At 45.8% G+C, this 15,745-nt stretch overlaps 1 protein-coding gene and 1 non-coding gene across 5 annotated transcripts in view; one reads left to right on the forward strand and one right to left on the reverse strand.

Annotated features, from left to right (window-relative positions):
- The window catches only part of SLC7A8 (solute carrier family 7 member 8), a 49,771-nt gene that overhangs the window by 11,040 nt on the left and 22,986 nt on the right, over positions 1-15,745 (reverse strand). For 3 of the 4 annotated variants that reach the window (XM_064485825.1, XM_031453430.2, XM_010989436.3), the window contains 2 exons: positions 2,395-2,520; positions 800-953 (listed from right to left, as the gene is read on the reverse strand). In XM_064485825.1, the coding sequence (XP_064341895.1) occupies positions 800-953; positions 2,395-2,520 (280 nt within the window). Of the gene's footprint in view, positions 1-799; positions 954-2,394; positions 2,521-12,530; positions 12,671-15,745 lie in introns of those variants that run through there. The other variant, XM_010989438.3, reaches the window with a different exon arrangement.
- LOC116153649 (U6 spliceosomal RNA) lies at positions 7,236-7,338 on the forward strand. The gene has a single exon (XR_004137548.1). It is a non-coding gene; the product is annotated as a U6 spliceosomal RNA (small nuclear RNA).

Genomic DNA, 15,745 nt, shown 5'->3' on the forward strand with positions numbered 1-15,745 from the left:
CTGGTACCTGGGACCACCTGCCTCATCATGGGGTCCAGGGAGCGCCTTCTGTCTTTCTAACACCAGGCTGACACTGCAGCCTTCTGTGATGCTCCCTCTCCCCGGGGGGTGGATTTGTCTCCATATGGGCAGGATGATTGAAAGGAAATGGGGCAGCTTAGGCTGGGAATATGCTCCACACCTGTTGAATTCTCTCTGATCAGAATTTCCACAACGCACACCCCGGCCCCCTCTTCAAGACACAAAGACCTGCCTGTCGTGGGACAGGTAAGTAAGATGCTTGGAATCCTCTCAGGGCACATTTCATTCTCTAAGGCAGTGGTGTTACCTCAGCACCATTTTCCTCTTTTAACCTGCTCTGGGATGGTCACTGGGTCATTTTTCTGCTGGCAGGGTGGGTGATAAATGGTTTAAATTCCTGGGAAATGAACTGTCTCTTCAGGATAGACCAGGTCACAGTCAGAAGGGGGCTGAGGGGAGAAGTAGACAGTGGTCACCTGGCTCCCTCTTTCCATGAATTATCGTGGCAGCTGTTACTGAAAATCATTTTACCATATATATAATCGAGGACTTATTTCTGGCTATTTTATTCTGTTGGTCTATACGTCTCTGGTAAGGCAGTACCATGCCTTTTTTTTTTTCTTTCATGGAGGTACTGAGGATCGAACCCAGGACCTCATGCATGCTAAGCATGTGCTCTACTGCTGAGCTATACCCACCCCGCTGGCTCCCTCTTTCCAGAGGCAGGTGCTGTGGATTTTGAAGGGAAAGAGGGGAGAGCTGGGCTACTGCAACTCACTTGTAGGGATCAACAAGTTCCTCAGTCACGTAATTCAGAAAGTTCCAGCCTCCATAGGCAAAGGAGCCCTGAAGGAAAGCCAGTGCGATGAGGCCGATGTCGGGTTCTTGGAAATTCTCAAATGCATTCTTTGGCTCCAGCCAGAAGTATTGTCCTGTGGACAGGGGCAGGAGGCTGCTCAGAGAGACACGTCAGAGGCCCGGCAGCCCCTAGTCCTGGTCTCCAGTGAACCTCACATACTGCAGAACTAGGCCAAAAGGAGCAGAGAAATACAGGTCCAGGACCCCCCTTGAACCCGGTAGCCATGAGTCCAAATGGGGACTCAGGTTCAAAGCACAGCTATGAATGCTCCTTTTTCAAAAGGCAAAGTTCCTTGGGAGGAAAGGCCAGGGAGGTTGCTAGTCAGGGCAGGGTAAATTGGAGATGGCTTGCTAGGAGGATTTGGAGGGTTGGAGTCACTGTCAGTGTCCACATCCTTATGAAGACAGCATCAAGAACAAATGACACTCAAACAAAGCTTCCATGATGCTGTTATTAGCTCAAGCTTGTTCTCTTTGTCAATATCCACTAGTCTCTCCCTAATGCATGTGTTTGGTCCCCCTTTTCATGGCGTAGGTCTCCTGAAGGCAGGGGTCCTGCAGTGAAGAGCTTTTCAATTGCCTTCCCAGCCCTCAGCACACAGTGTCCTGCACACAGTGGGCCCTCAAGAAAGGCTGCTGAGTGAGGTCATAGTGAGATACTGCGTAGCTGACCACACTTTACATCTTCGTCTCTACTCGAGCATTTGGACAGGAAATAAGGAGATGAGAGTGATCAGGAGAAAGCACTGGGACCAGATTGGGAGGGACTCACTCTCTTTGAAAATACAGCCCAGTGATTTCTTTAAGTCTAAATTGCTGGAAATAATATAACCTGCTAAATAATTTAATCTAACGGATGAAAATAATTAAGCACGTTATATAGCAGAACCTTAATTCTGTTTCCTGGAGTCAAAATCCAGGCACCTCACATTGCCTCCAGGACTTGTGGGGGGGGGGGTGAGGGGGAGGTCTCTCTGTTAGTCATCTGACTTTCTCCAGGAGGCAGTGACACTGGGCAGAGCCTAGTGCTGCCACGGGTCCCATGGAAACCAAATATAGACTCGGGCTTGGAAAGGACCAAATCCAATGGAGAATGTTGGCAGGGGCCCCAGGAATGTAGAGCTTTCTCTTGTAGAGATTATGAGTAATTTGGAAACGTATAAAAATGTCCTCTGTCTCCCATTTTAAGATGTGGACAAGACACAGTATAAGATACCGGGAGCTGCCCTGGAGCTGGGACAAAAGGGCAACAGGAGTCCAAAGATCTGGAATCTTCTCCTACCTGTGTTGGAGCCATGAGGGCAGCATGGGAGGACTAAACTCTGCACACCAGAGGGGGCCGTCCCAACTCCCAGCCACCCTGGGGGAGATAGTTTCTCATTCCCTTTGTCAAGCAAGGGAAGAAGAGAAGTCATTCAAGGACAGGTTTGGGAAATCTCAGGGTGTGCACACATCCAAAGACAGTGTGAGGGGTGTGTACGTGTCAGGGGCGGGGCAAGTTCTGAAGACACTCACCTTTGCAGATCTGTACAACTCCCATGATGATGATCAGGCCCAGCGCCAGGAGCTTCCCAGCTGTGAACACATCTTGAACCCGGGTGGCCCACCGCACACTGGCACAATTGACCCATGTGAGGAGCACTGAAATGACAGACCCCCAAACATACCCTCAAGCCAGAATGAGGCTCCAAGACACCCTCTGCATAAAAGCAGAAGTGTTCTTTGCTCCTGATACAAGATTGTAACAGGTGAGCCAATGCCACAAGCTCAGCCGCAGTGTCCAGAAACCTTGGCTAGGTTAGTAGGTTAGGTTACAAATGGGGATTACGTGCCACGACTCAGAGCTTGGTCAGGACACGCCCTGCCTAGGGCTGGAAGCCAGCAGTGGGCATTGGCTTTGGAGAAAAACCAGCATCTCATCAGGGCATGTGTGGGCTCTGTTTTCAAGATATTGTATGTTCAAGAGGAGCCCTGAGTGACTGGTACGATCCTGGATGTCATCTTCCTGAACCTGATTTTAGGAAGAGGTTTATTTTATTTAATTGTTTAATTGAAGTGTAGTTGGTTTACAATGTTGTGTTAACTTCTGGTGTACAGTACAGTGATTCAGTTACATATGTGTGTGTGTGTATATATATATATATATATTCCTTTTCATATTCTTTTTCATTATAGGCTATTACAAGAGGAAAGAGGTTTAGATGAATCTATTGTTACTTAGGTTTATCAAGGTATATGTTACACATAGTAAAATTCATTTTTGTAAGCGTACAGTTTGATGAGATTTGACAAATATATTCAGGTGTTTAATCACCCCTACACTCTCTCTATAGAACACTTCCAACACTTTAAAGGTTCTCTTGCATGTTGTGCTCCTTTGAGGTCAGTCTCTTTCTCCTACATCCCGAAACCACCAATTTGATTTCTATTCCTATGATTTTACCTTTTTCAGAATGTCACATAAATGAAATCATACAGTATGTAGCCTTTTCTCTCTGACTTATTTCATTTAACATGGTGCTTTTGAGATCCATTCATGTTGCTGTATATACTATAGTTCCTTTTTATTGTCAAATAGTGCTCCTTTATATGAATGTATCAGTTTTCTATTCATCTACTGGTAGACATCTGGATGGCTCCCAGTTGGGGGTTATTATAAATAAAGCTGCCATAAACACTGGCACAGAAGTCTCTGAGTGGATTGTAGAGGTCTTTGACTAGAGTTTTCATTTCTTTTGAGTAAATACCCAGGATGGGATTTTGGGTCATAAGTGAAAGTATGTTTAACTTTGTGAGAAACGGCCAGACTGTTTTCCAAAGTGGTTCTATCATTTTACATTCCCACCAGCAATGTGCTTTCCTGTTGCTCTGCATCCTTCTCAGCATTTGGTATTGTCAGCTTCAAAAGCTTGACTCTTCTAAAGGAGTCTGTGGTGGTATTTCATTGAGGCTTTGATTTACATTTGCCAAGAGACTAAGGATGTTGAGCATGATTTCACGTGCTTATTTGCCACCATCCTGATATCTTTGGTGGCCTTGAGGGCTAGGAGTCATAGGCTCCCAACAGAAATGCCAACATGATGGAACCTCCAAGGGCTGGCTGAAGGCTCAGAGGCTGAGCACTAGGACACTGTTACCACCACACTCCCTAAGCAACCCATGGGAGCCCTGGGGCTGCAGGAAGGGGACCCAACTTCCTAGTAGTTATGAAGCACTTGAGAATAAAGAAAAAAAAATTAAAATCTTCTTGCTTCCCCTTCCCCTGAAACAGTGACCAGTACCCCTCTAGTTCTCCAAGGGTACAAGCCATATGTATAAAAGCACGAGACTCTATACTTTCTTCAAGCTTTTAATCAGGCCTCTGACTTCACTTGAACAGGTGATCAAGTTACATCAATACCTTATCCTTAAACTGTGCTTTTACTTTTCAAGTATTTTCCAACCTTCCTTGATTTGGAGCACACTTCTGCAGGCTAAGAACCTGACATTATTATCCATCTGTAACCTTCCTCCTTGCCCTGTTTCTACCTGGCAAGCTCCTTCTCATCTTTCAAGACCCAGTTCAAATGTACCTGTACTGTGAGTCTTTATTATTTTATTTATTCCTGACAAGGTGCCTGCCAGGTAAGATGTATCAGCCGCATTTTATAGACAAGGAACAAAGTTCATCCCTCCTCTCTATTCCCAGATCACTTTGTTAATATCTAAGGTTGGTACTTTTTTTTTTTTTTTGTATTATAATTATCTGTTTCTTTTACTCTGTCTCCTTGTAGACTAGAAGGGCAGGACTGTGACTTTTCCAAATTTTTAATCCCAAGGCATATCACTGGTACCTGCAAACAGTAGGTGCTCAACAAATATTTCATACTCAAAGAAAATGCCACAATTCATTAATCTTTCAATCTCATCTCAGTCTACACGTTCCATGCACACCAATCGCCCTAGGAATTTCCTCAGTTGGTTTCAGAGTCAAAAGGGCAGCAGGAAGCTTAACTTCGAGGGTAGGAACTCTTGACTCACGGTGGAGGAGCTTTTGCCCAAGACGGTGTCATATAAGGAAAACCACAACATGTTGTCCAAGGTAGGATTTTGAGTACCGGAAGTGGGAGAACATTTTGTAAATGTTCCGAGGGACGGAGATGTTCTGATATGTACACTTTGGTTTATCTTACTCAATTCAATAAAGAGTTCAGGATCACATGCCTGGTAACAGTTCAACCTAAATCACTCTAAACTACTGGGCCTGTAATCGCAACTTCTTCCCAGGGGACCTGAAGCATGCTCGGTACAAGGCTGGGCATCTGGGACCTGGGAGTTCAAACAGATACAAACAATAGTGACTAAAGGATAAAGGAGGCTGCTCTATGAAAGGAAGATTAGGAAACAAAACCCTTGTGGCTCCAGGATAGGGAAGGATTACAGAATAAGGAACTAGATCTCATCAAACAGAAAAGAAAATCATTCTCACTGAGGGGAGGAGAGGGCAGGGCCTGGAGGAGGAATGTGCTGGGATAGAAAATGTAAACAGGACCTATCTAGGCAGCTAGAGAGACTTCTTCACCCTGTTCCCTGGGGGATGGGAGAGGTTTGAAGGAAGGGGCAATTTGTCATATTAACTTGCTGTGGGTGCCTTCTGTCCCTCCTGAGCTAATCCCCACAAGAACCCAGCCTTTGACTAATATTTAACTTTTAGCCTTTTCAGGGAACTTTCAGACATAAAAGAGAAATCCTGACAATGGGATGGGGGAAACGGGCTGCCTCATCTCCTTGGAACAATGGCTGCAGGCCTCTTCTGATCCTTCGCCCTGCAGTTGGCCAACACAGCATGTGACTATGGGGAAAGAGGGCACTTTCAGTCTCCCTGTACCACAGGAGAGCGTCCCTCACAGCAGGCTGAAACTTGAGCCTCCATCCGGAGAGGAAAGGTCAGTGAGGGAAGGCAACACTTGCCAAGACCCTGCCCTGCTCAGGCGTCCTGCCTCTGCCTGTCTGTACCCAGCACCCTTCTGCTGCTGATGGCTACGTGCCCTCTCTCTTCTTAGCAAGACCCTGAATTCTACATGTTTGAGATACTGTGACCTCAGGGAAGCCACATGAAGATGGGGACCAGTGGCCACTGCAGATTGAGATGTGAGGGTCTTCATCCATCTACCCATCCATCCCTCCATCCAACCAACCATTATCTACAAAGAACCTACAAGTTCTAGATACTCTGGTGAAGGGTGTTATAAACAAGACACAAGTCCTTTCCTGTGATCAGGAAGCTGACACTGTAAGAGGGGAGATGGCTGAGCTAAAAGGTGATCACAAAGCAATATGGTGTCAGTAGAGCTCTTCACAGAAGCTGGCAGGCATCTGTGAGGAGCCCCTAGCCCTGCTCAGGGAAGTCGAGATGCTTCCTATAGGTAGGAAAGAGCGCAGTAACAGAGAATTTTATAATTGGGGGCTAGCTGGACAAAACAAACAAGAAGGCATAAGACTCTGGTTCTAGTCCATTGCAGTCTGGCTGGGGGGTGGGGGTGGGTGGCTGCTTCTCTAGACGGCCCTCTGGAACCTCAGCCTTCTCTGTATTTCTTGGGCGTTTTCTCCTCTTTTTCTTTTCTTTCCATTCTGTTTCCTGGCTTTAAAAAAATAGGTGAAAAGGCTATCAAGAAGATGAGACTTCAAGAAGATGCTGAAGTCAGGGCCTGGTTACTTAATCTGCCCAGTTTGAAAAGCTTAATGTCAAAGTGACAAGAGGGATACCAAAAAAAAAAAAAAGAGAGAGAGAGAGACAGGCAGGTCTCAGAACCCAGTAATCTCATGCCCTGCCCAGAGCCCAGGGCCTAGCAACTGCCAAGCAGGAGAGGTGGGCTCAAAGCCTCCTGCCCATGGGGAAGCTGCGGAACTGGCAGGGACGCAGAGTCCTTGTCAGACCCATGACAGTGCAGATTCCATCACTGACCTGGAATGTGTCCACTGTGGAGAGGGTGAGTAAGCGCCTGCTCCCTGCGGAGAGGTACCCCTAAGCCCCAGCCCAGCCCTCATCCTCAGACTCTGATCCCTGGGGAGTCACAGAAGCCTCTCATTCACTTCTTCCCCTTGACAATGACATCAGAACTTATGGGGCCTGTGACAGGCAGAATAATCACCTTCCCAAAAATGTCAACATCCTAATCTTGTGAATGTTACCTTGCAAAAGGAATTTCACAAATGTGATTAAAGATCTTCAAGTGGAGAGGTTATCCTGGATTATCTTAGTAGGCCCAGTGTCATCACAAGAATCCTTATTACAGGGAGGCAGGAGGGTCAGAGTTAGAAAGGGAGATGTAATGATGGAAAACAGAGGTCAGAGACAGAGAGAAAGAGAGGTGTGAGTGCTCGCTTCAGCTGCACATGTACTAAAATTGGAACAATACAGAGAAGAATACATCCCTGCATGTGGATGACACACAAATGTGTGAAGCCTTCCATATTTTTATAGAAAACAAACTTATGATTACCAAAGGGGAAGAAGAGGGAGGTATAAATTAAGAGTTTGGGATTAGCAGATACACATTACAATATACAAAATAGATAAACAACAGGTCCTACTGTATAGCACAGGGAACTATATTTAATATCTTTTAATAGCCTATAATGAAAAGAATATGAAAAGGAATATGTTTATATATATATATATAAAACTGAATCACTATGCTGTACACCAGAAACTAACACATTGTAAATCAACTATACTTCAGCTAAAAAAAAAACAGAGAGAGTGATTTGAAGATGCTATGCTGCTGGCTTTGAAGACAGAGGAAGGGGCCATGATCCAAAGAATACAGATGACTTCTAGAAGCTGGGAAAGGCAAGGAAACAATTCTCCCCAGAGCTTCCAGAAGGGACACAGCCTTGCTGACACCTTGAATTTAGGACTCCAGAATGGTAAGGTAATAAAATCTCTGTAGTTTACTCAGTTTGTGGTAATTTGTTACAGCAGCGATAAGAAACACATACAGGGCCAGACACCACGCAGAAAGAAAGCAGGGGGCATACCCTTCAAGGGGAAAAGCTTTTCAAGAGCTACCAGGCAGCACACACCAGGACCCCAAAGGAGTGCCCGTCACAGGCCTTGCACAACCCCAGGTGGAGGGAAGAGTGGGGGCACTCTGGGTGCGGGCAGTGAAAGCGAGGTCACCAATGTGCTGACCTGGTTGGCGAATTTCCACATCACATGCAGCACACGACAGCATCCTGATGCTTGCACACACCCAGATCCTGTAGCTAGGTGTCACTGCCTCCTCTTCCTCCCCTTGGTAATTCAATATAGTAGTAAACAGGCTTGCCCTAAGGTAACTCTAGCTGTGCTTTTCGTCTCAGGAAAATTCAGGGCAAAAGACTCCCTATATCCCTGCTTCATCTGATCCTGGGTTCTCCAGTCTCCTCCATGGTCCATAAAACTGCGGGTCCACATACGCAACCCAGATGCACAAACACAGGTCCAAGGGTTATAGACCTCCTGTAAGGTAGGTGCAGTGCCAGGATGTTCAGAGACACAAGTCATTTGTTCTCTGCCCCCAGAAATGTGCTGCTCTCCTAACTTTACTGACCAGAGGCTACAACCAAAGGCCATAAAAGACATCACGATGGAAAGTCAAGACATGAATGAGCTCAGGAGTCCAGAGTCTGAGTTCACTCCTCCTGGTGGAGGGTAAGGAACAGCCCCACTGTGTGCTATCTTGTCAAGCATGACACCCCGTGCACTTCAGCAGAGCCCGCTCTGTGGCTTCCCCAGGTGGAGTCGATCAGCCGGAGGGGAGGCACACGAGGTCAAAGGATTACAAATATTGGAAGGAAAGAATAGGAACAACATTCCGGGGGAAATTTTACCTTAAATGGATACATTATAGACTATAGGTAAAAGAGGCAATTTAAAATCCATCTCTTGAGCTCAACATCGCTAATCATCAGGGAAATGCAAATCAAAACCACAGTGAGATATCACCTCACATCTGTCAACATGGTTATCAACAAAAAGAACACAAATAACAAATGTTGGGGAGGATGTGAAGAAAATGGAACCCTTGCACATTGTTGGTGGGAATGTAAACTGGTGCAGTCACTGCAGAAAGCAGTATGGAGGTTTCTCAAGAAACTAAAAATAGAACTACCATATGACCCAGCAATTCCACTCCTGGGTCTATGTCCAAAAAAAACCCAAAAACACTAATTCAAAAAGATACATGCACCCCAATGTTCATAGCAACATTATTTATAATTGTCGAGATGTGGAAGCAACCTAAGTGTCCATCAACAGATGAACAGATAAAGAAGATGTGGTGTATGTACACAATGGAACACTACTCAGCCATAAAAAAGAATGAAATTTTGCCGTTTGCAGCAACATGGGTAAACTTGGAGGGTATTGTGCTAAGGGAAATGTCAGATGGAGAAATACAAAAATTATATGATATCTCTTATATGTGGAGTCTAAAAAATACAACAAACTAGCGAATATAACAAAAAAGAAACAAACTCACAGATAAAGAGAACAAACTAGTGGTTACCAGTGGGGAGAGGGAAGGGGGGAGGATCAATATAAGGGTAAAGGAGTAAGGGGTACAAACTATTAGGTATAAAATAAGGATATATTGTACAACATGGGGAATATAACCAATATTTCATAGTAACCTTTAAATGGAATATAACCTTTAAAAAAGATAAAGGGATGAAACATTCCTATAGCAAAAAAAAAAAAAAAATCAATCTCTCTAATCCATTTTGAAACAGAACATCTTCTTTAAGAAAATTTTAAGAATGGATAAAGGAATTGCGGCACTGGTTTTAAGTCCTTACAGCCACCACAGAGCCAGGACTGTGACTTTATCACTCTTCCCCTCAGATCTGCCCAGTGACACCTGGTGAGCGAAAAACCATGTGGGTTTCTGGTGTCTTTTTCAAGTGCAGAGCAAGCAAGTAGAGCTCAGAGTAGCCTGTGTGAGGAGTGAAGTAGTAATGATGGAAGTGGGTTGTGTAGCTTGGAAGGACGAAGGCACAGATGGCTCCCTCACAGGGACCTGGCAGCCTGGGCTGACTAACAATCATAGAACTTAGAACCTGGAGAACCCAATGGCTGTGGCGCTCTTCCCTGTACGGTCATGTCCTCTCGGGACAAGTCAGTCAAGCTCTTTAAGCCTCCCTTCCCTCTCTGTAAAATGGAAGTGTGGTCCATTTTAATCCCATAGGATGCCCTGCAACATGTGTACTGCTGTATAACGTGTTAAGTGCTTATTCTGATTGTTCATAAACTAAGAAATGAGAACTCAAAAAGAGGGCATGATTTGCTCAGGATAATGCTGACAACTGGAAGCAAAGCACAGTGGATGGGGAAGGGGATGGTTTGGAGGGTTTTCGAGACGCCACACTTGCACATCAGGCCACATCTTGCATTGTTGCTTTGTTCTCCCTTGTTGCTTCCTCCGGTATCCCTGACCCTTCTCCTCAGTTTCTAATCTGTTTCAACCTTTTCCTCAGGAGGATACTCATCCACAAGTTACCTGTTCTGGGGTCCTTCAATCCAAGCTGTCTGGAAGTGTGGGCACAAAGGTGGATTAGGGGCTATGGGGCTGGGAAGCATAAGGATGAAGCATTGAACCAGGAGCCCAGATGTTCAAACATATCCCTGTGCCTTGGTCTCCACAAGAAAGTTGCACCACCTTTAAAAATCATTGCCAGGAAGGAATGCCCTGCAGAAGGCAAGGAATGCTGTTGCTGCCGCTGCTGTGGAGAATGAAAATTCCCTGTTCTTTCGCAGCCCACCCTGCACATGCAGCCTTTAACAACACTCTGCTGGCCAGGACAATCTTAAGATCCTATACCTGCCTGGCACACAGTAGGTGCTAATGATTACTGACTAGAGAGGATGGACAGATGGATAAATCTATTCAGAAAATACCAGGGAGGGTGCACAGGAGCCATTGTGCTTCTCTCGGGAGAAATATCAGGGTTTTAACATCACAGGGCAGCCCACGAAGCAGAGCAGGCAAGTACCTGTGAGGCTAGACAGTGTTGAGGGGAGGGTACATGTCATAGCTGCTTCCCCTTCCCCTGAGAAAGCTCACAAAGCACCGGCTGACCCCAGACACCATTGGATAACTGTCTTAAGACCCTCCCTTGCTTCTGGACACAGGATGCTGGCCTGTTGCTGAGCTGGACTGGCAGAGGGTCATTTTGTCTTTATCAGAGGGCCAATGAACACTTTCCGGCACGGATGCTCAAACCAATCCTTACTCCTTTTGCCAAGCCAGCTTCTGCTCCATGAACCACACTGTTGTGGCCTGATGAGTGAAAGTCAGGAAGGGGCCAGCCATCTGGATGGGGGCCGGGTTGACTGCTGTAAGAACTGTGCTCAGAAGAATGACCCACATGGGGCTCACTCATAGACAGCTCTTGGTACTGAAGGGAGATATCTGAGGCCTGCACTCTACTACCCAGAGGCATGTTTCCAGCCTCATGGGCAATCAGAGAGACTCAGAACCTCATTTTATTTTATATTGATTTTTTTTTGGGGGGGGATTATTTATTATTTTAATGGAGATACTGGGAATTGAGCCCAGGACCTCAGGCATGCTAGGCATGCACTCTATCACTGAGCTATACCTTCCCTCTCAGAACCTTATTTTATATGTTAAATGAAGTAAGATCCCTGCTAGTTAGTTCCACAGACAGGACTCCCCCCACCCCAGTCCCTCTGCCACTCCATGCCCAGTTGCTTATTCCGCCACTACACCAGCCTTTCTTTTATCACACACACATTTCTCTTCTTTCTCTTCTTCCATTCCCATAGTGTCTCTCTCCCTTGCTCCTGTCAGTGGCACCCACAGTCACTGCTGACAGTGCCACCTGGGGCTCCGAGTCTGTCACCTGAAGATGCTGGCCAGGTTGCTTTCTGGGCAGCAGGAAGTCAGATGCCAGCGTGAAAAGGGGGAAGACCAAGATGGCTGCTCCTCAGAAACCAAGAGCGTTGGGTTCATTGTCCCCAGGGTGTTAAAGACAATTATTTCTCACCAGCAAACTTGTTTTTCTGCCTTGTGGCCCTTCGTCTGGCCCCTTATCAACGTCACCATCACATTTCCCTCCAACTCCAGGACTCCATTTGGATTTCTTGGCCTTGTCAGCTCATACTTTTCTCAGGAGCGAGCTGGAGGCAGCATGGAAAGGCTTGTTTCCCTTTAGCATTTCCAGAACCCGGCCTCTCTTCGTCTTTCCAGATAAGAGAAAACAGGCAGTAAAAATGCCCAGATTGCCAAAGTCCATAAAGACAGATGGTGAAGAAGTGAGGGAAAGAATGAGCATGAGACACAACGGGGAGGGGGAGGGGGGAGGAAGGAAGAGGGGGAAAATACACATCATCACAAGTGTGTGTGTGTGTGTGTGAGAGAGAGAGAGAGAGAGAGAGAGAGAGAGAGAAGGCCAGGACAGAAAAAAGAAAGATGGAATGTACTGAAAACAGACAGCTGCTGAAAGGGAAGCTAGTGATGCCATACGGCAGAAATCAGAACACCCTGTTCCCCTGCAGAACTTCAAAACAAGCACCTTCCCGGGACGGAGTTCCCCAACCCTCTGAAGCAGCGGTAAATTTCACCTGGGTCACGGGCCTGCCAGAAGCGTTGGTTTCTGAGTCTCACCTTTTGCTGGGGCCTGCACTTCGCCTTCTGCCACGCTCTGGCCAGCTCCCCCTGACTCCCTCCCTCTGGACCTGGCGCAAAAGGGGCGAGGTGGTGCCCCCCGGACCAGTCCTCCCGGAGGTGCCCGCGCCCAGCCGCGGGGTGAGCCGGGCGCTGCCTGCCGCCGGGGGTGTGGCGACGCTCGGCTCTGCGATAGGCTGGCCCCGGGCGCCTTAGAAGGAATAGGGCACGTGTTTCTAATTGTGGAAAAGCCGCTTCCCTTGGCCTGCCTAACCTCAAGCGTTTCCAGATCTAGGAGGTAACCGGTGCCGGCTGCCAAAAGGCACCGATAGGCAAAGAAAACACGGGAGCCCTGTTTGAGTTCTAAGGCACGCAACCCAGAGGCTCTGATAAGGTTCCAGTTCTAGCCACGCAGGCCAGTCTAAGCTTTCTTTTCTCCTCCTAGACCTCAGGGAGCCTGGGGGAAATGGGGGGTAGGAGTGAGGAGACACAGCCAGCTCCCTAGAATCTTTCTGGGCTCACCCAGGGTCGAGACATTTTTCATAGGAGTCCCAGAGCTGCATTATAAACTCTCAGGTCTCTGCCTGCTTACAACAAAGGTTGGCACTACTGTAAATAACTCGACTGGCGAAAGACAAAGACATCAAACAGAGCAACAGCAACAATAACAAAATCAAAGCAGTCCTTCCCTATAAACTAAGCTTTGATCCCAGCTTCTGCAAGGTGCACAATAGGGCTTTGAAATAGATCTTGCCTACCACACTACAGCAAGTTTTCCCTTCTCCAGCCCTTTTCCTGTCAAAGCACTGGCAACGTCTGAGTAATCTCGGAAGCCCCTCTAAGGCGAGGAGGTGCTCTGAGCCTTCAGAATGACCTCTCTCCTCCAAGAACAAATAAGCAGAGGAGGAGGGGCACACAGGTGCTCTGGAGGTTCTGGACATCCTGAATCACACAGTTTTTCCTGGATACTGCCAGCTAAGCTCCTGCCTGTGCTGCCCTGCCCCGTTCCCTTCCGTTCCTTTCCTGGCTCTCTCTTCCCCTTCCTTCTTATCCTGATCTCTCCCCTCCAGTTGTCAGACCTGGAGTTTCTGCTGAATCACCATCCAGAACTTAGTTCAGCCAAGAAGCCTGAACACCCAGCTCAGCAGTTTCCAAGAGCTGAGTAATTCTCTCTTCAGCATTAGCTAAACATGGCTCCTGAGCTGGGGTGGGGGAGAAGAGAAAAATGGAAGACACAGGGAAAGCAGGGGAGACAGAATACAGCATGCTGGGCTACCTGGGGGAGCCCCAGTTTAGTCCTACTCATTACTTTCCAGCCGAGGTCTGAAAAATTTCAGTTATCTCATGGCCCAGTTCTCAGGGCCAAAAACAGTACATAGCACATCGTGGCCTTAGATAAATGTTTGCTGAATGAACGAAGTGTGATTCTCGTTTACATAACCCTTCCTGAAGGTCCCAATCTGCTTCTGTTCCAGAGCAGGCTTTTGAGCAGCATCCTGGTGTAACCACCCTGAGGAAGACTTCCAACCAAAGATCCTCTCAGCATCTCAGGGATTTGGAGAGGACGTGGAAGGCAGAGAGAGAACACATTGTTAACTGCTCATCACAGATGCTGGAGACAAGTAAGGAGACATATATTTCATTTGAAACGTATTTAATTTTGATTTGTAGAGAAACTAGATTTCTCCCTCCTGGTATTCAATCAGTTAACATGGCCAGCTGATTCTACTCCTAACTCTTTCTTGTTTTTGTCACCCTGTAACTTTGTTTTAATTACAGGCCACCACCTCTCTGGCCTGGAAAAATGCTTAGCCTGCTGACCTGTCTCCCTGCTTCAAGTGTCATGGTCTTGTCTTCACTCAAATGTGAATCTAATCATGTTACCTCTGCACAGAATCCTTCAGTGGTTCCCTGCTCCTTGGATGAAGCCTGCTCTTCTCCGCATGATACAGGGGACCCTTTAAGATCTGGTTCCTGCTCACCTGTTCAGCCTCACCTCTTGTCTCTCTCCTAGGCTCCACCCACACAAAAGCACTTGTTTTTCTCCAACGAGTCATTTCTTTCTTGACCCCAGGTCTTGCCTGTGCTCTTCCTTCTGTCTGGCTGTTCTATTGTATGCCCGTCTGGAGACTGCTTACTTACCTGTCAAGACCTAGCTTAATCTGGAACCTTCTCTAGCACTCCTTTCACAACTCTGAAGCACTTTTCTCTGTGTGGCACACATTTTTGTCATCACATTGTATTGTAATTATTTGTTTGTACATCAATCTTTTTGCTAGCCTTTAATCTCTCCCAATGCTCTGTAAATAATGCTTCACCTCTCTTCAACGTAGGAGCTCAATATGGTGATTAACTGATGGATTTACAGTTTCTTTCTTTTTCCTTGGAAATCCACTTAAACAGGTGACCCTGATTTGTTTCTTCTGTCAGAAACCCGGTTTGGTGGGTTTTGTATTATTGTACCCGATTCCTGGCTGAAATTTTGGAATGTGCTATGGGATCTGTGTCTGTTTGTGTGTTTGTATGTGCCTATATTCATGTTTTACAGCTGTGTGGTATCTTCTACAAGTGGTATTGCCAAAATTAATTTGTAAAAGGGCTCTATTTTGTTGGCTTAAAGAAAATTAAGTGCTTATATAAATTCTCAGAAATATAAAATAAACTAAACCAAATGAATTTCAGCTTCATGTGATTTGGAGAAATATTCAGTACTAAGTCTAGATTAAGTTTGTTGATTTAATTAACACAGACATGTCTTTAGAGTTATCAAGATTAAATATAATACTTCTATTGTACCTAGGTTTACTAAAAGTCAAATAAGATCATGTTTTCTCTGTTACAATATTGGTCAGCAAGAAAAATAACTTGGGACGATGCTTGACTTTGTCTAATGTCTCATGAAGAGTTTTGCTAAGTTAAATTAAATGATGGGAATTTATTGAGTGTAAAGATTGCTTCCAAATATGATAAAACACTGAAACATTAATTGTTAAACAAGTCGAAGTTTACTTACTTCTGTCTTATTACAGAAAAACTAAAGATGTTGGGGTTTATTAAAAACATGTCTCATACCACAATGAAAAAAAATTGTTATGAGGAAATATATGTTTTTAGAAATTATATGTATTCATAACTTTGCCCATCAAAAAAAAATTGGTATCACAGTTTACAATTTCTCAAAAAGATGAAACAATTATCTTTTTTTCTCCCTACCT

The sequence above is a fragment of the Camelus dromedarius genome, chromosome 5 (assembly GCF_036321535.1).
Source record: "Camelus dromedarius isolate mCamDro1 chromosome 5, mCamDro1.pat, whole genome shotgun sequence".
NCBI lineage: Eukaryota > Metazoa > Chordata > Mammalia > Artiodactyla > Camelidae > Camelus > Camelus dromedarius.